General features: G+C 46.9%; 1 protein-coding gene across 1 annotated transcript in view; it reads right to left on the reverse strand.

Moving 5' to 3' along the window:
* Positions 1–26,488, reverse strand: part of LOC127570906 (aryl hydrocarbon receptor-like) — a 136,426-nt gene that overhangs the window by 17,145 nt on the left and 92,793 nt on the right. Inside the window, 5 exon segments of the mRNA XM_052016832.1 lie at positions 6,870–6,979; positions 8,811–9,013; positions 20,767–20,828; positions 20,831–20,896; positions 23,369–23,492. Coding sequence (XP_051872792.1) covers positions 6,870–6,979; positions 8,811–9,013; positions 20,767–20,828; positions 20,831–20,896; positions 23,369–23,492 — 565 coding nt within the window.

Consider the following 26,488-nt stretch of genomic DNA (forward strand, 5'->3'; position numbering starts at 1 on the left):
GAAAAAGAGGAAGCTGTGCGTGGGGAGCACCACACCAGGTTTCCAAAAGCATGGAAGCTGTTTAGGGAGGGAAGGCGAGATTTGGGGTGTGAAGGAAGGTTCGAGAGGTGCAGCAGTGTGGCAGCAGCTCCAAGCCTTGGGAGGACACGAGCTACGCCAGTTAACAGTTTTGGAAGGGGAGAGGAGGGGGAGAAATAATTGCATAAATATGCTTACACAGGCTCAAGTTCTGAGCTATTGATGGGATTAGCAAATTCCACAGAGTTTCTCCATTATACGGAATGCAATCTTTGTATATGGGACTTCCCTGATCTGTTCCAAAAATTCAGCATGTCATTACTATGAGACAAGTTACAGCAACTCGATATTTTAAAATTCATTTTGGGACCTAGCCATCACTGGCAAGGGCAGCAGTAATCACCCATCCCTAGATGTTCTTGACAAGATGAGGTGCCACTTTCCTGAACCAGCAGAGTTCAAGTGCAGTGGCCGTGGTCTGAGTGGTTTGCCAGGCCGTTTCACAGAGCATTTAAGAGTCAACCAGTAACCTGCTGTAATAATGCTGTTAACTGTAACATGGTGTGACAGGCTCTCTCTAATCTCCTTGCTTCACTGATGATTAATCCCATTGCAGCCTAGATGCCACTTCTCCTCTAATCCATAGATCTGGTGCAAGACTGAATAGGTGTGGCTCCTGTGGAACTGTTCCCAGCGGTTCTGGTGAAGACCAGCGTGCCAGCATTCTGGAACCAAAGAGGCTGTCATTTCAGGTCTAGATCCTTCAAATGCTCTCACTTTAAGTGAACTGTGAATCTTTCTTCACAAAGATTGGGAAATTAGTCCAGTTTTCTTTTTTGCCTTTATCTACAGTACTCATTACAGCAAACAATTTTGTTGTGGCAGGAAGAACGTAACTAGAAACCACAAGAGCAGCTGCCTCATCTTCTGAGCCCATGTGGCCAGAAGAGACTGCTTTATCTGGGGCTGCAATCTCCACGTGGGCTTTCTCCTCCGCTCCAGTCCAGAATGAAAGACCAAGGCGTCAATAGTGGCCAACTCCAATTGGCAAGATGTTGACTGGGAGGTATGTAAAGGACGAAGCCCCTCACAACCTTTCTGATCTCCTGCCACCCTCAGCTCTGGACTCCAGTGCATTACAGATTTTATTCGCTCTAACACTAGTAGCCATGCCTTCAGCAGTGGAGGCCCCAATCTCTCTCATAGCTCCCTATACCTCTCTGACTCTCTGCCCTCCTTTCACACATTCCTTGATCAAGTTTTTGGTCATGAGCCCCAATGTCAAATTTTGTCTGTTATCCCCATGTGAAAGAGCTTGGTATATTTTAACCTATTAGAGGCGCTGCGTAATTACTTCATTACTTCTTTCAATGAACCAGTTACAGATTTTTAAAAATTTCATACCGAGCAATGAAAATGAGTAATGGAGTGCAGGGAGCCATTTATTTTGTACAAAGATTAACCGCTCACTTTGTGTTTCTGCTGAAGGCTACTCAAGAAATTGGTATCAAGGGGTTAAAATGACAACCACATTTCTAGAGAGAAGTGTGGATGAAAGTCCTTAGAAACAGTAGAATTATCAAAAGTAACAAGACTAGGATTAATTGAAACTAACCAATTCTACACACAAGCTGAAGATATTCAGGCACCATCTGTGGGGGAACAGACTCGGTCAGTGATCGATTCTGGTCTATACAGTATATCCCTGTGTCTGTGTGGGTTTCCCCCGGGTGCTCTGGTTTCCTCCCACATTCCAAAGATGTACAGGTCAGGAAGTTGTGGGCATGCTATGTTGGCGCCGGAAGCGTGGCGACACTTGCGTGCAGCCCCCAGAACACTCTATGCAAAATGTGCATTTCACTGCGTGTTTCGATGTACATGTGACTAATAAAGATATCTTGTCTTATCTTATCCAAGTAATTCGTTGAACTGTTTGAGCAGAGAATCAAGGTTATATTAAATGGGTGCAGGTCCTGCTGCCAACTCATTACCAAAGAGCATTGGAAACATCGAGCCCAACCCCAGATGGCACAGCGGTGCAGCTAGTAGAGCCACTGGTTCACAGTTCCAGTGACCTGGGTTCGATCCTAACCTCCAGCACTACCAGTGTGGAGTTTGCATGTTCTTCCTGTGACCGAGTGGGTTTCCTCTCGGTGCTCTGGTTTCCTCCGACATCCCAAAGACATCTAATTGGCCACAGTAAATGACCCCATGTCTGGGTGAGTGGTAGAATCTCGGAGGAGCTGACAGGAATATGGGAAGAATAAAATGTGATGAGGGTAGGATTGGTGTAAATGGTTAATTGATGATCGGCGTGTCCTCAGTGGGCTGAAGGGTCCGTTTCTGTGCTGTGTGGCTCTCGGTCCTATAGGATGTCACACTATTAGAGAGACCTCACCCTTAGTCCATGAGCTAATGGACCTTGGGGCCAATGCCAGAGATCCTCTTTCCCTACAGCAACAGTGGTCACCACATACCAGTTTCCCCAGTCCAACAGCGGGGTGTTCAGGGAAGCCCTGAAGCGATCGATCAGCGAGTGGAATTGCACAAGTGGGAGCAATAACCCCCTGGCCTTTCATACATACCATGGCAGGAAGCTGTCAGAATACAGACAAGGTATTCTCCTCCTTCTCACCCAGCTAAGACCACATCCATTGCGAGATTGCAGACTCCCCATCAAGTTGAAACCCAAAGCATCCTTCAGCCCCTCAGACACCAAGCTGAAAAGGTCCCTTAAGAAACAGAAACTATCAATGATGTTTACTCCAGAGGCATACTCCTGCTGCTTACAGGAAGGCAAGTTCAGGTGCAGAACCACGTAACACAGTCACATTCCATGATGATCCTTCCTTTATTATCCCTTCTCTTCCTTGCCTTCTACATCTATCCAGCCCTGTCTCTCCATAGATTTCCTCTCATCTCACCCCAAAGGTAGTCATCCCTTTGATTTCTATCCTGCCTGGCCTGGGCTCCTTTCATTCCAGCCACAGGCCCTCAGTCTCAGCTTGATGATCTTCCAGCAGCATTTGAAATTTGTCTCGGACACACACGGAGACAAACATCGACTGCTGCTGGAAGATCGTCGACTTGGTGAAACGTGCACTCTAGTCTCACCGAAACTTGTTGGTCTTCCAGTGTGAGATGTCCATCAGGGAATGCTGCCGACTGGCACATTCCAGGGTGCGGGAGTGCATGCTGAAGGATGCACTGAAGCTCGGTGCAGCCGATGCAAAGGCTCTGTGGGGAAGGGGCACAGCCTAGGGTCCTGTCGCCACTGGACACTGAGGAACTGGGTCCTGTTCAACAGCATCTCAAACACTTCGTGGGTGTATTGCTGAAAGAGGAGACATGACTGACATTGGTGCATTGTAGAATGTGTTGATTTGATGGCACAGTGGATGTAAAGAAAGACATGTACTAATTGTACTGTATTGTTTTGCATGAGACTCAAGTCTCCGCCCAGGAGACTGGACTACTGCAATGACAACTGTATTTATCAAATACCTTTAACGTACAAAAACCTCTCAAAATCCTTCATAGGAACATCCAAAGGGGTCGGAGAGGCAGCAGGATTTAGAGAGGGAGCTCCAGAGCTTGGTCTCAGCAGCTGAAACTGGTGGTATCACTGAAACAACAAACACAAAGTGCTGGAGGAACTCAGCAGGTCAGGCACCATCCATGGAAAGAAATAATGGATGCTGCCTGACCTGCTGAGTCCCTCCAGCGCTTATTGCTCCAGATTCCAGCATTTGCAGAATTTCGTGCGTCTCTGTTCTTGTGTCACTGAAAGCCCACTTGTGCACAGGCCAGAAATGGAACAGGACAGAATCTCTGAATCAGAATCATTATCACTGACATGACGTGAAATTTGTGGTTTTGCGGCATGATGCAAGACGTAGAAATCTATAAGTTACAAAAATAAATAAATAGTGCAATAAAAAAGGAATAATGAGGTAGCGTTCATGGGTTCATGGATGGTGGAGATGGTGGGGACTGCACAGAGACAAGCAATGACAAGGCTATAGAGCAAGCTGAACAAAAGGAGGAGCACTGATAAACCGGGAGCCAATGAAAGCCCTCGAGCACAAGAGGGCCATGGATGAGTGGGACGAAACACAGATTAGGACACGGGCAGCTGAAGTTTCTGGAGAGTGGGAGATCTGAGGGTGGCCAGAGGATTATAGGAATATCTGGGTCTGAAAGTAACCATGCAAGGATAGAGGATTTAGCAGCTGAGAGATTAAAGCCAAAGATTACACAAACAAAATTTATGGTTTTAAAATAAGGACTGAAGTACATCTGCTTTCGCTGATCCAGTTATCCTCCAATTAACTTGGCCTCGGCTAGCCTGCAAACACATGCAAGGGAAGGGGAAAGAGGACTGAAATTCTTCAGTCTCCCAGGGAAACATCTGGACAACTGAGATCAAAAATTAGGGGTTCTGATAAAAACCAAGTCAGACAAAAAATAGAACTAAGAAAGATTAACTGGAAAATAATAGGCATGTAAGGAGACAGAATGGCTGTGGTAAACATTGAATATGTTACCTGAAGTATTTTTTGGGAGCAGAATATCCCTCTTAAAAACAAAAGCAAACCAACTAGTAATGAACCATCAGGGGCAATTGATTTGTTCTCAGGATTCTGCCAACCTTTACTCCATCAGAAATATCTAAGAGGACTACTGAGTTTAATACCTTCACACCACAATCTTAGGGGAAATATTGAGCTGTCTATATTGAGTCATTTGTAGACGCATCATCCTAGAGGCACCAAAACACACTGGCCCATTCTGTGTTAGAAGTCCAACAAGAAGCATCTAATAAGTCAATTCCTACCCTACCAACAGAATCGGTAATTGGTTTATTATTGCCACATGTACCAAGGAACAGTGAAAAACTTTTTTTGCATGCCATCCATACAGATCATTTCACAACATCAGTACAACGAGATAGTACAAGGGAAAAGCAATAACAGAATGCAGAATATAGTGTTATAGTTGCAGAGAAAGTGCAGTGCAGACAGACAATAAGGTGCAAGGCCATGACAAGCTAGATTGTGAGACCAAGAGTCCATTTTATCATACAGAGCTCCGTTCAATAGTCTTATAACAATGGGATAGAAACTGTCCTTGAGCTTGATGATACGTAGTTTCAGTCTTTTGTATCTTCTGCTCAATGGGAGGGGGGAGAAGAGACAATGTCCAGGTTGGGTGGGGCCTTTGATTATGGATGGTCAATTGGTATTGGAATTGGTTTATTATTGTTACTTGTTCTGAGGTACAGTGAAAAACTTGTCTTGCATACCGTTTATACAGATCAATTCATTACACAGTGCACTGAGGTAGTACAAGGTAAAACAATACAGAATGCAGAGTAAAGTGTCACAGCTATAGAGAAAGTGCAGTGCAGGTGGACAATAAGGTGCAAGGTCATAACGAGGTAGATTGAGAGGTCAAGAATCCATCTTATTGTTCTAGGGGACCTTTCAATAGTCTTGTAACAGCTGGATAGAAGCTGTCCTTGAGCCTGGTGGTACCTGCTTTCAGGCTCATTAAACCCGCTGTCTTTAACTCATCCTGTCAATGCACACAGCCATTCTTAATAGAGAATATGTTCCTGGTCTATGCTGACAGAGAACTCGGGGCACATTTCTTAGTTAACTGTTCTGATAAACAGAAATGCAGGAGGCCTGGGTGAGTCAGACCCCTGAATTATCTTGTGGAGGAGAGGAAAGAGCTTAGAACCATAACCTTTAAACTGACCCTTGCATGGCACTTCCCACTGGCACCCGATTCCATTTTATCTGCCCACATTGCAAACCTGTGTCTCCCCTTACCCGCATAACCCACAGAGATAGAAAACCAGGTAACAAAATGGGCATAACTGAACGCTGGAGACACAGAGGACTGCAGATGCTGGAAATCTGGAGCAACACAGAAAGCACTGGAGGAACTCAGCGGGTCAGGCAGCACCTATGGAGGGAAATGGACAGTCGATGTTCGGGTCGAGGCCCTTCAACTGGAGATAGCCGGTGTAAAAGTTGGAGGGAAGGGGTGGAGCAAGAGCTGGCAGGTGATAGGTGGATCCAGGTGAGGGGAGTGATAGGCAGATGAGGGAGGGAGGTGATTGTCAGAAGCTGGGAGGTGATAGGTAGAGTGACAAAGGGCCGAAGATGACGGAATCTGATTGGGGAGGACGGTGGAGCATGGAATAAAGGGAGGGAGATGGGGAGAGGAACCAGTGGGAGGAGTGTGTGGGTGACGGGCAGATGGAGAAGGTAGGGGAGGGGAAAGAGATAGGGTGATGAGGGGCAGTTGGATTCAGGAGGAGAAGGACAAGATACAAATGGAAAAGAGACAGAGGGGGAGCAGTTAAAGGAAGTTTGAGGATTTGATGTTCATGCCGCCAGGTTGGAGACTGCCCAGGCGGAATATGAGGTGCCGTTCCTCCAATTTGCATTTATCCTCGACCTAGCAGTGGAGCAGGCCATGGACAGACATGTTGGTGTGGGAATGGGAAGCAGAATTAAAATGGCTGCCACAGCGGACGGAGCGAAGGTGCTCAGAGAAGCGGTCACCCAATCTGCGTTCGGTCCCACCCACGTAGAGGAGGCCGCAATGTCTGTCCTTGAACACTGGTGTGCGAGGAGGGTGTGTCGCCCATAATTTGGTGACTTTTTATTAACCTAACAGCCCTGCTTTGGGCCTTACATATGTTACTTGGGCCAATATGTTACCAGTGTTTCTCAGCATTGCTGCCATAACCGGGAAAGGTTTGGAGGGTCAGACAGTGGGTGAACTACGACAGCTGGGTGGTACATTAAGACAAAGGGAGAGTCCGGGGAACTTACTTCGAACGTGATTTTCCGCACAGTGCAACATGTCGGCAGCGTGGATGAACTGGTATCCTGTCCCTCGTGCCCGGAGCTCGGCCTCTGTGTATCCCAGAACAATCTTGCCCCTGAAACAAGAAGCAAATGGTCAAAGACTCCATGTTCAGTGAGCTGTTTTGACTACAGAAAACACAAGGGCATTGAGATTGCCTGGTCTTCAAAGGCTTCTGGATAATGGACACTGCAGGGGAACCTCCCACAGTCTCAGCTGCTCAAAGGCCTCAAGGTGCACGGGGCTTCTTTACAGCCCTGTACCTGCCTCTCCAAAAATGGCAAGGCCCCGTTAAATACTTGCTTTAATTAATCTCTCAGTTGGAGCAGGATTATGAATAATTGGGCTTGAACCCCACAGGTTTGGGAATGGGCGGGAGGGGAAGGTTGTAAGGTCGTTGAGGAAAAGGGGATGAAAGTCAGCCAGGATCCCAGCTTTTGATCCCATCCATTGAGTCTCTCACCACACTCCTCCTTGTGGGCAAAGCGCAGGCTATGCCCATTGGCTGAGAATTAAGGTCAGCCTCACTTGTAAGGACATCCACAAACAGAGGGCAATGGCCAGGAATCACTGAGAACACACTTATTACTCAATACCTTTGGGAAAGCAGAGGGAAGTTCCAAGGGTTCGCTGCAGGGTTGTGACAGTTAAGGTCAGTAAAATGGTTTCTGAATCCTACTCTATGGTTCCTGAACAAATTCTCATTTCTGAACAGCAGTAGAAATTTACCAATGAAAATACGAGATTTCTTCCAATACCTCAGTAGATAGCTGATGTCATTTTAAAGTGGGGTTTTCCTAATTTCACACAATGACCAACAGAATGGGAACTACTTTGAAAAAATATGCAGCAGGGCATTGCCTTGGGTGGAGTGTTTCAGTTAATGAGGAGAGACTGGATCGGCTGGATTTGTTTTCCCTTGGAGCAGAGGTTGTTGAAGGGGGTTCTGATGGTGGTGTACAAAATTATAAGAGGCATAGATCGAGTATATAATAAGAAGCTGGCAAAGGTGCCTTAGACTAGAGGCCTAGGTTTAAGTGAGGAGAAAGAGGTTTAGAAGGGATCTGAGGAAGAATTATTTCACCCAGAGGGTGGTTGCAATCTGGAACCCACTGCACGAGGGGGTGGTGGAGGCAGAGACTCTCACAACCCTTAAGAAGCATCTGGACGAGCACTCGAATCACCATGGCATGGAAGGCTATGCACCAAGTGCTGGTAAATGAGATTAGCGTAGATGGGTACTTGATGGTCAGCATGGACACGGTGGGCCGAAGGGCCTGCTTCCGTGCCGTATGACTGTATGAATATTCGAACCTCCAACTGTTATCCTGTTAAGATTTCAAATGACACTTTGTTATTCACATGGATCAAAAAGATTGTGAGTCACTGAATCGAAGATAACTGACTGTACATTAACTGGACCCTTGGTGAGCATGAATTAAAACCTCATACTCATGAAGTAGCAGCCTACAGGGATTAGAACAAGGACAGGTGGGAAATTAAACATCAAAAATGCTGGAAAACTCAGCAGTTCAGGCAGCGTCTGCAGTGAGAGAAACAGAGTGAAGTGTCATAGGTTGATGTCCCTTCATCATTGGAAAATAACCTAATAGCCCACTTCTCACTATTATGTAATAAGAAGTAAACTGGTTTTCTATAATCTGCCATTAATTAAATGCTGTCAGGACTCACCTGCAGCCAACCTTCAAGAACTCAACTGAGTAAAAGTGAAAGCACAGACAACTGCTCCAAACGACTGAAATTGGTAGTTTATACAAAGCTGCTAAGATTCATTCGATATCCAACCCCTCAATTTAATCCCTGGCTCACTCCTGAATGTCTGCACTTCTTTTCCTTGTTTAATAGCATGCTAAAGGTTCCGTTGACCTTTCCTCCCAGGCCCTTACTTGGCGTCACAGGCAAGCGGAGTGAAGTCTAATTTGTGCTTGGTTCTGAAGATCATGTTCTTGGTCCGGACCTCCAGGATGGAGGGGGGCTGGAGGGGAGTTGCCAGGGCAAAGAGAGCCAGCTGCGGAGGGATGGGAGTGCCATCCTCGGCTCTCTTGTTTTGTCCATGTAGGAACCTCAGCCGTCCCTGGAAGTTGAGAGCCTGGTGGGGAAAAAAAAAGAGGAAAAGTTAGAAGGATGAACTTACAGCAAAAGACATTTGCCTAGAAATTAAAAGGCTTCTGTTTCAGGACAGTAAACAGACAATCTGTGGTGGATTTTGTTGTTGAGGGCCAGTAGCTGGGAGAGGGTAGGAACATTGGGAGGATTCAGGCTGTGGGGGAGTTAGCCGAGAGGTTGGGGCGAGTATGTGATGAAGATCAGCGGTTTGGCAGGGGTGAGAGGAATGGAGAGGTGGGTCAGTAGTTGTGGGAGGGAGTAGTTGTGTCTCGTACGCACGTCTGAGTTCCTCTGTCCAAAAGTGCTTTGGACGCAAGGGGGTGTCAGGAGTAAAATGTGGACTTTGTGAAGCTTTGCTCCCAATTCTCTCTTGTGTGTTACTTTTCCCTGAAACCAAACTGCACAGATCACAAGGTGCTCCTCAATTTAACTTCTGGACAATGGTGACACAAGAGAGTGCAGATGCAGTAAGGCTTCTACTCCTCACAGTACCAATGTCCAGAACAACAAACAATCTGCTGGAGGAACTCAGCTGTCGAGCAGCATCTGTGGAAGGAAAGGAATTGTCAACGTTTCGGGTCGAGACCCTGCATTAGAACTGAGAGTTGCTGCTTGACCTGCTGAGTTCATCCAGCAGATTGTTTATTTTTCCGGACACTGGCACTGTGAGGAGTAGAAGCCTTAGTGCATCTTCCAAAACCCTCTTGATTCACTGTCCCTTTAGAAAGAAAACTGGAAATGTAACTCCATTTCTGAAGAAAGGTTCTCTCTCCCTTTCTGCAAGAGAATCACGGAACCTAATCTAACATCAGTTCCAGGAAGGTTATTTGAATCTATAATTAAGGATAAGAGAAACTGAGCACTTAAGTGAAATTAGAGCTGATTTAAAAGAGCCAATATAAATGCATTAAGTTATTGCATCTGTGGATTCCATCGAAATGTTTAAGCAAATACTTAGAAGTCCGGAAGGCATTCAGAAAAGTTTCACAGGGGTTAAAAGGCAGAGCAGGAATTGTGGTGGACTACAACTGGTTAGATACCTATTCTCTGTTTGCTTTAACAGCTTAGATAACACAATCGAGAGCCACTGATCCAAGTTTGCCAATGAGACAAGAGTTGTTGGGAAAGACAGTGTAGAGGAGTGTGAAACATTGTTAGATACTGCTGGATTATTAATGGGCAAGGCTGGAGCAGATGGATTTCAAAGTAGGTAAATATTAAGCCATTACTTTGGACCAAAAAATGATAAAATCCAAGTTTTTTTTTAATGGTGGAAAAATAAGAACAGCAGGAGTCCAAGGAGATTTAGGGCAAAGCACATGATCCTGAGGGAGATTGCCAGGGTGGAAGCTGAGGAGATGTTTCCCTTTGTTGGGGTATCTAGAACTGTGGGGCAGAAAGTAAGGGACCAGACATTGAAAAAAAAGACGAGGAGGGATCTATTTGAGGGTCAAGAGTCTTTGGAATTATTAACACCAGGGCTGTGGAGGGGAAGTCATTAGACATAGTCAGGCAGAGATTTTCTTTGGTCTATAGGGGAGTATTAAAATATCATTTGTTCAGAAAGTATTAAACTAAACCAATGGAATGTTCCTCTTCATAATGAGTAGAATATAATGGGGGGGAGAGGATTTTGCTGTGGTCACACTGTCCAGTTGGACCTCATCAGAAATACTCTGTACACTTCTGGGAACCCCATACTAAAATGGACATACTGGCCTTGGAAGAACTGCATTACAGGATCACCAGAATTCTGCCAAGGATCCAGGGCTTAAGTTATGAGAGATTATACAAAGTACAAGAGAAGATATCTTTATTAGTCACATGTACTTCAAAACACACAGTGAAATGCATCCTACAATCACCAAACTTTAAGGATTTTTCAAGGAACTGATGGGATAACAAAAACTTCCTCTACTTGGAAGGGAGTTCATGGGAAGGTACATAACTTTAGGACTGGGACAAAGCTATTCAGTAGACTGATTGAGATGAATATTGTGGGGAATATGCAATAAGAACAGAAAATGCTGGAAATGCTCAGTGGGTCAGGCAGCATCTGTGGAAAAAGAAACAGAGCTAGTGTTTCAGGTCAGAGACCCTTCATCAGAACTGGCAATGGGCATCAGTGCCAAGCCAGATTGCCCTTGAGATGGTGGTGCCGAGCCAACATTTCGAAATACTAGCCCTCTGGCAAATCTAATCTTGCAGTGCTGTTGGGAAGAAGATTCCAGGATAGGAACCAGTGCTGATGATGAAATGGCGTTTTTCAAGTCAGGAATACGTGTTACATCATTCCCATCTGCCTGCAGCCCTCATCCTTCGAGGTGGCTGAGGTCACTGGATTGGAAGGTGTTGTCAAAGAAGCCTCGGAGTGTCATTGCTGCCGTTTCTTCACTATTATCCCCATTGCCTCTTTCTCTTTCTTCTTCCTTATCACCATCTCGGCTGTGTCTAAGGTCACTCCTGACAAATGGAGTCAACACCATCCTGGTGCTCCTTCTGCATTCTGAGCCATCGTGCATCAGGGATTCCCATGAGTCAGTGAGGATGTCACCTTTCATCAAGAAGGCTCTGAGAACACCTTCAAATTGCTTCCTCTGCCTGATCATCTCTTGCCACAATGGAGCTCAGAGTGTGTCAGACATGTGAACTACATTGAAAATCAAAACAGCTGCAGACGTTGGAAGTCTGAAATAAAAACAGAAAATGCTGGAATAAAAACCTGCTGAGTTCTTCCAGCACCTTCCTGCTTTTACAGGTGAACCATGTCGCCTGCGTGCAAGAGTGATTGAGTGCAATTAGGACCTCAGTGCTGGGGATGTTGGCATGGGAGAGGACACTGATGTTGATCGGTTTATCCTACCCTAGTGACTAGTGTTGACGAAGTGAACCTTCAGGGTAATGGGTGGGGCGCCCATCAAGTGGGCTGCTTTGTCCGAGCTGGTGTAATTGAGTATCGAGTATTGTTGGAGCTGTACTCATCCAGGCAAAATGGAGGGTGTTTCATTAGACTCCTGACTCGAGGATTTTAGACAATGGAAATGCTTTGGGGTGGAAAGTGTTGTCTCTTCTTCTGATGCGTTCATGTGGATGCAATAGTTATTTGCCATTGTTAGACCAACCTCAAGACATTCCCCAGGTCTTGCTGCATGGGTACAAATGGACCTGATGGAATGCAAACTGAGCATGAATGAGCAGGTTAATTCACCATCTGAGATACTGCAAATGGAACAGTGCAAATGATCCAATTCAGAAGGAGAGTCATTGACCAAGTGCACTACCCTGAAGAGCTCTTGCTGGGATGACTGACCTCCAACAAGCACAACCACTTTCCTTTCTGCTAGATCTGATGTAAATGGGGGTCACTCTCACTTTACTTCTTCAGTTCCGGATTGTGTTCATATTTGGGCCAAGGTCATGTGAGGATTGGACGAGATGGAATCCAAACAAGGCATGTGTGAGCAGGTTATTGGTGAAGAAGTGCTCCATGTGAACAACACTATCCACCCCGTGGACTGGATTTGCCCTTCTTTTTGTCCATGGGACACACCTGAGTAGATGATGGAAGTCTGGGACAGGAGCCTCCAGCATCTACCACAGCCTGCACTGCTGCTGGCTTTCCCATCCACTGCCCCAGACCAACTTGTGCACACTCTAAAAGTTTATCTGCTTTCCCGTTAAACTATTGTTCATTGACTACAGCTCTGCTTTCAATACCATAATTCCAAGCAAACTCATCTCCAACTTCTAGACCTGGGACCCAACACCTACCTTTGCAACTGGATCCTTGACTTCCTGACCAACAGACCACAATCAGTGAAGGTAGGCAGCAACACCTCCGCCGCGATTATTCTCAACACCGGTGCACCTCAAGGCTGCATCTTCAGCCCTCTACGCTACTCACTATACACTCACGACTGCACGGCCAGATTCTGCTCCAACTCCATCTCCAAGTTTGCAGATGATACCACTGTAGTGGGCTGTATCTCAAATAATGATGCGTCGGGGTATAGGAAGGAGCTAGAGAGCCTAGTGACATGGTGTCATGACAACAACCTTTCCCTCAATGTCAGCAAAACAAAAGAGCTGGTCATTGACTTCAGGAAGGGGGACGGTGCACATGCTCCTGTTTACATCGGTGGTGCTGAGGTTGAGAGGATTGAGAGATTCAAGTTCCTGGGAGTGAACAACACCAATGGCCTGTCCTGGTCCATGCATGTCGATGCCACGACCAAGAAAGCTCACCAGCACCTCTACTTCCTCAGGAGGCTAAAGAAATTTGACATGTCCCCTTAGACCCTCACCAATTTTTATCAATGCACCATAGAAAGCAATTGTCCCGATGCATCATGGCTTGGTATGGCAACTGCTCTGCCTGTGACCGCAAGAAATTGTAGAAAGTTGTGGACACAGCTCAGCACATCACAGAAACCAGCCTCCCATCCATGGACTCTGTTTACATATCTCGCTGCCTTGGTAAAGCAGCCAGTATAATCAAAGACCCCACCCACCTCAGACATTCTCTCTTCTCCCCTCTCCCATTGGGCAGAAGATCCAAAAGCCTGAAAGTACCTATCAACAGGCTCAAAAACAGCTCTTATAAAACTATTAAACAGTCCCTTAGTATGATGAGATGGACTCTTGACCTCACAATCTACCTCGTTATGACCTTGCACCTTATTGTCTGTCTGCACTGCAGTTTCTCTGTAACTATAACACTTTATTCTGCACTGTGTTATTGCTTTACCCTGTACTATCTCAATGCACTGTTGTAATGAATTGATCTGTATGAACGGTACACAACACAAGTTTTTCACTGTACCTCGATACATGTGACAATAGTAAACCAATTTACCAATTTACTCTTAGCTTCTCTGCTCTTCCCATTCTATATGCAAATCAAAGGCTCCCATTAAAACCAGCCTCTTCCATCTCTGCATTAATACGTTTGGCCACTTCACTGTTGCCATCAGGAATCTGCAGGCATCTCCCAGTACTGTTATGGTCTTCCCCTAACCCTTAATTTCACCCATTGTCTCACAAAGAATTTTTGCAGCCTTAAAGTGATAGATGTTGTTAAAACCATGTTTACTTCAATTTCTAATTAAATTCTGTGCCCTGTGAAACAGAAGAGTTAAAAAGCATCCGTGTGTTTTCATAAGTAGTGTTTGGCTTTATATGGCTGGTGTAGATTTACTTATTTATTGCGATTGCAAGAATTTTCCTCGGTATGAGTGACAATAATAAACCAATTCCAATTCCAATTCTCAACAGAAGTGGTTTAGCATCACATTTGATCTGCTGTTTGGGGAAGAGAGCTGGGAAAGGGAGTCTGTTGACTCCTCCTTATCTCCAGTGCTTTTTTGTCAATGGAGCGGTATTTTGCTGCAATGAGCTGCTGAATGTGAGATACATTGGATAGTGATGGAAGTATTGCTCTGAAACAATGCCCAGCATGCTCATGACTACAAACGTTCTTGTAAAACAAGTTCTCCCAGGTTGGAGAGCTGGAGGGGAGTGACAGAGAGAATGAAGCACAATTTGATTAGGGAGGAGGCAGGTCATGAGCAAAGTGCATTCTCTTAGCAACAGAACAGAAACTCCATATTCCACAGCACCTGCAAGAGCCAGGCTTGGTACACAGATAAAACAGAACAGTTAAAACTGTGCTGAGGAAAAGAGTGAGCAACTTGACGGCAATGTCACAACTGTGTTTAAAAGCAAAATGCCTTTAGCTCTTTCAAAGCCCCATGTCAACTTCTGAAAGTGTGTCTGTGAAACACTTCTGTGCTGTCCTGTTGATAGATATGTCAAAACAAAATGTTCCCACCAAATCCTGTTAAGGGTACTGACTTGTTGAAAGGTCTCTTCTTTTTCAGTTGGCTAATTTTTTATTACATCTGGTCAGTTTGGAGAGCTATTTCCTTTCAGGTTGAAAGGATGGTGTTTATGTTTCTTGTTTTCATAGTGTACGGTCAGGAGGGAGGCATCAGGGTGCTCAAACAGTGTTACTAATGACAATTTAATGTGTCAATACAGTGGCTTAATGATGCATCCGATGTTCAAATTGTCACATTTCATGCAACACCATGAATGTAAATAGATCAACATTCACCATCTGTGGCAACTGCTTGACCTGCAAAAACCCATTAAGTCCAAAGAGCCACAATCCTACACATAGCAAAACTACACTGAACCAATGTTTCATCCCAGCAGAAGAGCTGCATAATGAACCGACAGCAAGATATCCTTTGCCAGTTGCCAGTTACTTTTTGGGTATCTATTTATATTACCTTAAGTTTGTGGAAGTTAAACATGGACTGCTGAGAGAAATGGTAAAGAATTTTACTTAGCCCAGTTTGCTCTAATTGTTCTTTTCCTAAAGGAATTTCACAGCTTATGAAGTGTTTTGGAATGTTTAAATCTGACTGTAAATGTCAGCTCAGAGGGAGGAGTTTGTTTTGAACATAGAACAGTACAGGACAGGAACAGGCCCTTCTGCCCACAATGTCTGCATTGAGCATGATGCCAAATTAAACTAATCCCTTCTACCTGCACATGAAACATATCCCTCCATTCCCTGCATATTTATGTGTCTATCTAAAAGCCTCTTAAGCATCACTATCATATCTGCTTCCACTACCACCCCTGGCAGCGCATTCCGGACATCCACCATTCTCTGTGTAAAAAAACTTGCCCTGCACACCTCCTTTAAATTTTCCCCCTCTCACCTCTATGCCCTCTAGTATTTGACATTTCTACCCTGGGAAAAAGATTCTGGCTGTCTACCCTATCTATGCCTCTCATAATGTTATAAACCGCTCTCGGCAACGGAATGCTTCTGTTTGAGAGTGGGGGAGGTAGAAATCACGTCTTCCTGGCTCCTGCATGTGTTTGACAGTTTGAGGTGGCACTTTTAGTCAGTGACAAGTATTCTCAAAGTACACATAATTACCAAGAGGTAAATTAACTCTAAAGCAGTAACTCACAGTGGAAGTCCAGGGCAGGGGGGAAAAGATGGTCATTTCTACACAGAATACTTCAATGCATGTCTCAGTTGTTTGGAGCCCATGTGTCAAAACTGCATGTAATAGGGTTTGTAATTCTGGGCTTTAGTCATGTGTTATGAGCTCCCTGAGCGAAAACGTAGCTGCCTCAACTGTTGCCTCCTTCCCCAGGAATAAACACTGTGTAATCTGACCTGAATGGCAACACACAGGGTTCGAATTCCTTCAGGCAGGGCAGATTTTTTTAAATTCAAAATAAACCTTATTCATAATAAAAGACAAACTATATACGATTACAAAACAGTGCAAATCTTTACATTCTTGTACAGATCATTAATTAGTGTTACCTTTTTATATATATAAAAAAAAGCACCGTTGCCACACGTGTGGCTCCCTAGAAGCTACCCCGTCCCGTATTTACAATATTTAGGGGCTTTCTCGCCTGTCCCCGCCCCTCCCTCTCCAGTGGCCGAAGAACCCTAAACTGTAGTTCTTCCCCACCGAGCCTTTGCGTTGGCTGCACCCAGCTTCAGTGCATCCCTCAGCACGTACTCCTGCAACCTGGAATGTGCCAGCCGGCAGCATTCCCCTACGGACATCTCGCAGTGCTGGAAGACCAACAAGTTTCGGGCAGACCAAAGAGCGTCTTTCACTGAGTTGATGACCTTCCAGCAGCAGTTGATGTCCGTCTGTGTGTGTGCCCCCGGGAACAACCCGTAGATCAGAGAATCTTCTGTTACGCTGCTGCTGGGGATGAACCATGACAAGGACCCTTGCATCTTTCGCCACACCCTCCTCGCAAACCTACAGCCCGCAAAGAGGTGGGCAACCGTCTCGTCCCCAGCGCAGTCTTCCCGGGGCAGCGCACGCTGGGAGTGAGGTTCCAACCATACAGGAAGGATCTGACTGGGAGGGCCCCACTCACCGCCAGCCAAGCGAGGTCTTGGTGCTTGTTGGTGAGTTCTGGCGATGAGACATTCTGCCAGATGGTCTGGACAGTCTGCTCAGGGAACCACCCCACAGTATCCATTGAGTCCTTCTCCTGCAGTGCCTGCAGGATGTTCCGTGTTGACCACTGCCTGATGGCCTTGTGGTCAAAGGTATTGGTCTGGAAGAACTTTTCCACAAAGGACAGGTAGTGGGGCAGCGTCCAGCTGACTGGGACGCCGTGTGGCCATGGGGCCAGGCCTATCCTTCGCAACAGCAGGGACTGGTAGGACCTCGGTATGTAGTGAAACTTGGTGCCCACTTACTTGGGTTCCACACACAGCCTGATGCAGCCACAGACGAAGGTGGTCATCAGGAGGAGGGCGACATTGGGGACACCTTTACCCCCATTGTCCAGGGACTTGTGCATGGTGGCCCGTTGGACCCGCTCCATCTTGGATCCCCAGATGAACCGGAAGACGGCGTGGGTGATTCCCAAGCCAGAGGAGTGAGGCGGCGCCAAGTACAGCAGCCCTGAGAGCACCTCACACCTGATGACCAAGTTCTTCCCAGTTATCGATAGGGAGCGCCATTCCCACAGTCCCAGTTTCTGCTTCACCTTCCCAATCCGTTCCCGCCAATTTTAGTTGCACGTCCCAGCCCCTCCGAACCAGATCCAGGCAGGACAGATGTCACTGTGAATCCATCAGTGCAGGTCAACAGCATTAATCATAGTCCTGCAATCCTCACAGTAACACTCTGATAAAATTCATTATGTTTATTGTGGATGATGATGAAGGGCAAGAGGTGCTGTGCAAATTCCTTGCCAAGAGAACTGGATGCAGTGCAAATTCCTCAACAACAGTCTACAATTCTGCCCGGCTGTCAGGTGGCACTGAGGAATCAGGGGTGCATGTTGCAAATGACATGGATGGAATCACCTTGTTACCATCCAGTGGCACGGGGCGAGTCCATGGCAGGAAGAGAGTAGGATCGGGTGCTCCTGATACCCTCTGCTCCCAACGCAAAAAGAGCCATGTGCAATCTGGAAACAGAGAAGGTGATTAACACCAGAAGAGAACTGCCCTCAATGAGGTGGTGGATAGGGAGAAGGCTTGGGCATATTCACCCTGACAGTGGGACTCAGCAGCCACAACTAATGCCAGTTTTTGCCATGTTTTCGACATGACTGTGTGGTTACGCACAGCTCCAATGCCATATACAAATTTGCCAACAACACCACAGTTGTTGGATGAATCACAGGTGGTGATGAGTCGTCATACATGAGCAAGGTAGGACACCTGGTTGAGTGGTACCGCAACAACAACTTCTCACTCGACGTCAGTAAAGCTGAAGAGCTGAATGTTGACTTCAGGAAGGGGAAGGAGGGCGAACACGCACCAGTCCGCATTGGTGGATCGGCAGTGGAGACCGTCAGCAGCTTTAAATTCCTGGGTATTAACATATCAGATGAGCTGTCCTGGACCCAATACATAGATGCAATCACAAGGAAGGCACACCAACATCTTTAGTTTCTTAGAAGGTTAAGGAGGTTCAGCTTGTCACCAAACATTCTAACAAACTTCTACAGATGTACTGTTGAAAGTATCCTGACTGGTTGCATCATGGTCTGGTTCAGCAACATGAATGCACAGGAATGCAAGAAGCTGCAGAGAGTAGTGGACTCTGCCCAATACATCACAGACACGTCCCTCCCCACCATCGGTAGTATCTACACGAGGCACTGCCTCAAGAAGGCAACATTCATCATCAAAGATCCCCACCATCCGGGCCATGCCATCTTCTCGCAGCTACCATTAGGCAGGAGGTACAGAAGCCTGAAGTCCCACACCACCAGGTTCAAGAACAGCTACTTCCCTTCAACCATTCAGTTCTTGAAACAACTGGCACAACCCTACCTCAGTATAGCGACAATATGACCACTTTGATCACTGTGTACTACAACAGATTTTTTGTTCTAATTGTGTTGTAAAAATTGTGTAAAGTTTATGTCTGATTCATGTTTTTCTTGTGAATTCTGCTTATATGATGCTATCAAGTAAGTTTTTTATTGCATTTGTGCATACATGTGCATGTGTACATGACAATAAACTCAACTTTGACTTTGATTCAGGTGATCTTCCTGAAACCGATCATCACCTCTCTACATCCTGGCTTGGTTAAAATTTTTCTGTTCATTTACTGCCATGGCATCAAAATCCTGGAACACCAGACTTACACCACTGCTAAACCATCTTACTGCAAAGGTTCAAGGTGGGTGACACAGTGGTGCAGTTAATAGAGGCGCAAACTCACAGCGCCAGAGACCCAGGATCAATCCTGACTCAGGTGCTGTCTATTTGGAGTTTGCATGTTCTCCCTGTGACTGTGTGGGTTTCCCTCTGTGTGCTCCTGTTTTTCTGTCCCACTGTGCCGCCCAATTAAACACCCCATTTAATATATGAAAGAAATGACAAAGACTTCACTGGCTCTGAGAGCTTTGGGATATCCTGAAGTCTTGAAAGTATCTGTACAAATGGATACAGTTACTGAAGGTCATACATGTTTCAAAGAAGAGAACGGGGACTAACATCCTGCCTCCACTGAGACCTTGAGAACCTCTCCGAAAACCTGAGTGAGGAATATCGGCAAACCCACTCCCTGTTCTGTGAGGATGTTAAGTTGGGAACTTTGATCCAGAAACTGATTGTGGAGTGGGGTACATCGGTCTGGACAAGGACAGTGGAATAAGGAACATTGGTCCGGACATTGTGGAGTTGGGAATGTTGGTCCAGACACTGACTGTGGAAGGAGGAACGTTGGTACGGACACTGTGAAGCTGGGAATACTGGTCTGGACACTGACTGTAGAAAGAGGAACATTGGTATGGACACTGTGGAGTTGGGAACATTGGTCCGGACACTGACTGTGGAATGAGGAGTGTTGGTCCAGACGCTACCTGTGGAATAGGGAGTGTTGGTCTGGACACTGGAGTGGGAATGTTGATCCAGACACTGACTGTGGAATGAGGAATGTTGAACCGGACACTAACATCGGGTGAGGCTGTTGGCTGAGGCATCATGGAACTCACTCCTCTCCACTGTACTCTACTCTTGCCAGAGTCAGCAGTGAGGCCCTGGCTCACGAGCTATCGGACGATAGTGCCGATGAAATGTAATACCCCCTGACTATGGTCGCACAGCAGCAAGCTTGCTTCTCAAGTCCTGGAGAGAGGCGCAAATCCCCTTCACTGCTGTCAGACTGGGAGAAGAACACAACTGGGAAAAGGCAACAAGGTTTCCAAGTTACGACCCAAGCGCTCAACAAAATGAACATCCGCTTCCAGTGTTCCACTTTACTGAAATCCTTGTGAGGACCCAGGGATTGGGGCGTCTAAAGCAAGAAGCCATAGGTAAAAGGTGCTAGGTAGGAGGTTAGTGGGGATTTGAGGGGGAATTTTATTCACCTAGAGGGTGGCTGGAATTTGGAACACACTGCCTGAGGGGGTGATGGAGGCAGAGACTCTCACAACATTTAAGAAACATCTAAAAAAGCACCTGAATCGCCAAGGCATCTTGCAGGTAAATGGGACGAGTATTGGTAAGTACAATGGCCGGCATGGAAATAGTGGGCCAAAGGGTGTTTTGGTGCTGTATGACCCTATGACTATTGTGTACTTCAGTGCAAACTTGCAACTTAGTCATTTTACGTAGGAGGCGGATTTTAAAGATACTTGCTACCAGATTTTAAAAAGCACAACATCGGTCCTATGCCACATACATGAGTGAAAACAGCAACCTACCAAGAAACCGGACGAATTGTCCAACAAGCAGCGAAGGCGACAGACAAAGTTCCTCTCGAAGAGGACGTGTTCTCAGGTGGCAGCTGCTCAGGACTGTAGCAGATTACAGCTGGAGAGGTAACTTGTTCACCTGAAGGTCGCATTGAAAAAGAGGCATGAATGGGAAAAGTGTATTCTCTCCAAATTTCCATGTTCCCCACCCCCTACCGCCACCCCCCCCCCCCCAACCCAGATTCAACCAGTCATCTACATACTGGGAACAATTTCCAGTATTCAATTAACTGGAGCACCCAGGGAAAACCTATGCAGAGGGAGAACATGCAGACTCCACACAGCACCTGAGGTCAGGATTGAAGCCAGGTCACTAGAGCTGTTGGGGCAGCGGTTCTGCCTGCTATGCCCCATGAGGTACATACAAAGCAAGAGTGTTGCGTTAACCGTACTGGTATGAGGAGAGTAGTTGCCCAGACACTGCCCTGTTTCCTCAGACAGTCCTTGGGTGGCACAGAGCAGCAGCATTGCTGGGAAGTGCATCCCAGGATGAAGCTGGCCTCGCCGGTAACAACCCGCGTACAAGGTGATGCCCTCAATAGTAAATCCCTGCTGGGCAGGAAGGTGATCACCAGGGCCGTTCAAACTTTGTTAAATATTGCGCAGTGCAAAACAAAGCACACACATGATCCAGGTTAAAGGCTTGATCAGGGCTGGGCTAAGTGGTCCCAACAAGGGTGATTGTCATTTTCCGATTGTAACTGCTCCCCTTCCGTCCCCTTTCTCTCTCCTCCTGATCTACCCAGCTCATCCCACACCTACCTCGCCTCCCCATCACCCTATTTCTTTGCCCACCTCCACCCTCTCCATCTGCCCAGCACCCACATAGTGGGTCCCTCCCCCCACTGTTCCCCTCTCCCCCTCCCCACCTCCCTCACTCGATTCCATGCTCCACCTTCCTCTCTAAACAGATTCCATCATCTGCAGCTCTTTGTTGCCTCCACCTATCACCTCCCAGCCCCTGTCACTATTTCTGCTCTCCCCTCCTCCATCTGCCGATCACCCCCCCTCACCTGGATTCACTTATCACCTGCTGGCTCTCGCTCCACCCTTTCCCTCCACCTTTTTTATCCTGACCATCTCCCCTCTACCTTTCATGCAGATGAAGGGTCTCGACCCAAAACGTCGACTGCCCGTTTCCCTCCACAGATGCTGCCTGACCCGCCGAGTTCCTCCAGCAGTTTGTTTTTTGCCCTAGATTCCAGCAGCAGTCTCTTTTGTCTCTCTGATTGTAATTCTAGTCTAACTGGGCTCAGTACCCCCACACTTAGAACTTTAGAGGGAGTGTAGGGCCACAATCAGCCTTGAGCGGCTTCCAGTGTCCAGCACCCAAAACGGCATGTTTTGGCAATCAAATGAAGAGAGCATCAGTCACTGTGAAGCTTCTTATGGTCAAAAATAGCACACAGCAGCAAGTTGTCCTCGATCACCTGTAATAAGTGAATAATGTGTTACCTGCTGCATGTTATACTTTGCTTTTGAAATTTGCTTCAATTGCCTGCAATCCTCAGAGGAATGTAATGCATATCTACTGCTACATTGCGACCAGGGATGAATTTCTACTGCAGCCTAGCCTAAGAAGGAGAGCAGCCACATCTAGGGGGGTACTGAGGTACAGCTGGCCAGTGGGAAAGGAGGTGGGATTGGTGCAGTGAATCAGGTGGACCCAACGTTGCTTCTGACTCCAGCTGAAATACTAGAAAGTGCTTCAATAAAACACACACCTTTCAGGGTCCAGACAACCAGCAGAGAGTTGGGGCACGAGCTCAGTTACCCCTATGGGGCTGGGGACTGCACTGGCATCCTGCAGTCAGATGGAGGATTGTGTGGGTGCTGGGCAGATGGAGAGGGTGGAGGTAGGGAAAGAAATAGGGTGATGGGGAGGCGAGGTGGGTGCGGGATGAACTGGGTAGATCAGGAGGAGAGAGAAAAGGGACGGAAGGGGAGCAGTTACAGTGCCATGGAGCAGTTACAATGCCATGGAGCAATTACAATGCCATGGAGCAGATTCTAAAACAGCAATCACTTTTATAGACACCTCGATTGAGGGAATCATCGACTCCACATGTACCCTGTCAAGTCTCTTAATTATTTGATACGATCTGCTTCTTATTCCTCTGAACTCTATAAACTTAGGCCTGGTTATTCAATCTCCCCTCAGAGGTGGAACCTCTGTCCAAGAAACTGATCTTGTGAACATTCACTCCTCACCCTGCACAAGAAGCACATCAGTGTTCCAGGTGCTGCTCTCACCAAATCCCTGTAGAACTGAGCCTCGACTTCTTTACCCTCGCCCTCCGATCCTTTGGCATTTGCTTCGCTAGCTGTTTGCTGTACCTGTGTGTTAGCTTCCTGCCTTTCAAGGCCCCGCTCAATGTGAGCATATCCCACTCCCGCCATCTCGGTCTTCCCCTTGTCCCCTTGTAGTGACTCACAGCTTTCTCCACCACTCACGTTCGAAGGCCCCCCATCTGCCTTTCACCCTTTTCAACGCGCGGCCCCTTGAGCCTCAGAATAAGAGAGTGCGTGCACAAACACTTCCACCACTTGCCTCGTGGGTTTTTGTCTGCCCCGGTGACGGCAGGTGGATTCAAGGCCCAGTGAAGGTTCCGGCGGAATTCTTGTTGGTCTTCGATGTGAATCAGCTCGAATACACTCTGGTGCATGACATCGGTCTGGCAAAATAAAAAGACCCAAGACCTTGCACATTTGGAATCAGGTTTGATACTGAGCAGTTGCCTAATGCAAGATCAAAAGATTTAGCAGTGGCTGGAGACCAATCGTCCTATCAGGCTGGTTCCGCCATTCAGTAAGATCAAGCCTCCCCTCTACTCTTACCCAATCCCCATATCTCCTCTCCGGTCTCACCCAATTCCTACACCTCCCCTCCGGTCTCACCCAATCCCCACATCTCCCCTCTGGTCTCACCCAATACCTACACCTCTCCTCCACTCTCACCCAATCCGCTCCCCTCTGGTCTCATCCAATCCCCACACCTCTCCTCCAGTCTCACCCAATCCCCACACCTCTCCTCCAGTCTCACCCAATCCCCACACCTCCCCTCCAGTCTCACCCAATCCCCACACCTCCCCTCCAGTCTCACCCAATCCCTACATTTCCCTCTGGGCTCACCCAATCCCCACACCTCCAGTCTCAGCCAATCCCCACGTCTCCAGTCTTATCCAATCCCCACTCCTCCACTCCAGTCTCACCCAATCCTCATTGCCTTCAATTCTTTAGGTGTTCAAAAATCAATGGATCTCAGTCTCAACCTTGCTGAGCATCCCCAGCCCTTTGGGGTAGAGATCTCTGGTTCTAAACTCCCCTGGTGGAGGTAACAGTATCTACCTGCTTATGTGCTCATTGATAGCGTAGAGGTACCTTTTGCTCATCTACTCCGACACTGTTTTTATAAACATTTATTAACTAAAAGCACTACAAAAGGACAACCAAAAGGCCAATACACTACAACTAATACAGAAGGGAAGAAAATAAATTAAGCAGCTACACACCTACAGCAAAATAACACGGACTAAGCACCCGCGAAATGCACACGCAACACAGCAGAGAAAACAACCACTATACGCACCACGCAACACTTCAGAGAAGAATTGCATTCTCACCATCCACAACACACGCGATCCCCTGAGGGGCCCACCGAGCGCGGAACTCAACTAGGGTGCCCGTGGAGACCGCATGCTCCCTCTCCAAGGACACCCGCATACGTACATAAGCACGGAAGACGGGCAGGCAGGCCGATCGGCCGGAACCCTCTACTCCGACACGCATCATGGGAATCAAACCAATACAAGTGAAGCTTCCATTTCAAAGATAATGGATGAAATTCTTTTGTGTCTTTGCGAGGTGGAGGAGTGAGGAATGTATTTGTAACAGTGATGTCAAGGAGCAAAGGGACAATGACTTTTATCTTCCATTATGTAGCTCCATCACTGTGAGAAAAGAAAGGTCACCATCCTCTCCTTCAACACTGCAATCTTCTGACACAAGTCTTTTCCATTACAAACAGCGGAAATTCCCGATTGTCACGTTGGGAAGGTATGGGCAAGCACCCTGTTACTGGAAAATCTGGATTAAGAGTCTCCTTTTATTTTTCCATCCTTTTGGCATCAATACATATTCCCACCCATCGCTGGGATGAAAATGACCAGCTCACAGTTTGTAAAACATTCCCATGAGGAACTGACCGGAGGGTTCCTGGCCCTGCTCTGCTGAGGATACGGAACTCCACTCCACCGTGTTCTGCAGTTCAGACTCCATCCCAAGTCCAGGGACAGGGATACTGGTGTACTCAGGGAAGGATGAACAGCCTGGGTCCCTTTTCTCTTGAAAGGAGACAGTTTGATGGTGACCAAAGTATCTTTAGAATTGGCCCCACAGTTGGAGTTTTTCCACTGGAGGAAGGCTAAAACCAGAGGCCATTAATATATGGTTGGTCACCAAAATATAGGGAGCTCAGGAGAAACACCATTGCCCAGGGAGTGGTGACAGCGTGGAGCTCACTACTACAAGGAGCAGTCCAGGTCCAGAGTAGGGGTGCATTTGAGAGGAACCTGGAGATGCACATTGAAGAGAAGGGAAGTCATAAGGTGAAGCCAGGACGAGAAAAGGTTGGAGTGGAACACGAACTCTAGCTGACCCCGAAGGCCTATAGCCTAGTCACGGATCTTCAGGCCATTAACATGCCTGACCGTACGGTGACACGTACATATCCTGGTCAACTTGCCCCTCGACACCCTCAGAACCTGTAACTTGCTGAAGATCACTGCGGAAAATCGGTCAACCTTCCCTCTCACGCAATCTGTAACCAGGTACCATTTAACGGGAGACCACCCCTTCTAACATTGGCACAAAATTATAACCCAGAATGTTATGGAAATATTCGTGGCCACGAGGAGATGGCACGGAGGTCAATCCCACTGCTCCAACTCTGTTCCTTCTCTCCTCAATGGAAACATGCTGGATGTTTTTTCCAAACATAAAGCAACAGGATGCATTGTTAAAACCCAGGGCTTGCTTATTATCATAAAGAGTTCATGGCAGCTGTGGGACAGCAGGACTCTGGAAAATGCTGTTGCATCTGAAACTTAAAGAGGAGGAGGACGATGTTCTGCTGTAGACAAAGATCTCGCTAATCAATCATCCCACGTTAAAACAAAAGCTCCTGCATCAGGACTCACACACGTCCGCTCTCTCCAAAACCAAATGCGGCACAGCTCTTGTTCAGGGGAAAGGCTGTGGTGAACAGCAGGAACAGAAAGACAAAGGCAGCCGGGACCCTGTGTTATAAAGCAAGGGGTGCAGGAATCCCGGCTGACCTTGCACCTCGCTCAATTCACGTGGCGCTTCTATCACCTACCTGATTCTGGCATTTACTACAGTGGATGTGGCAGAACTCATCAATTTGCTTTCTCCAAATTTCTTCCCCTGAGGGACAGACAAATACTGAAGTTTCCGCAACTTACAATGGCTTTGATTCTCCAGGTGTTAAAAAATCTGTGGATCTCTGCCTCAGCAACCAGAGCCCTTTGGAGTAGAGATTCTTAATAAATAATGTTCTCATCTCAGTCCTAAATGTTTGACTCATTATCTTGAATATGCCCCTGGTTTTAAACTCCACAGGCAGGTGTAACAGCTTCTCACCTGAGGCCCG

This window comes from Pristis pectinata, chromosome 1, assembly GCF_009764475.1.
Source record: "Pristis pectinata isolate sPriPec2 chromosome 1, sPriPec2.1.pri, whole genome shotgun sequence".
NCBI classification, from domain to species: domain Eukaryota; kingdom Metazoa; phylum Chordata; class Chondrichthyes; order Rhinopristiformes; family Pristidae; genus Pristis; species Pristis pectinata.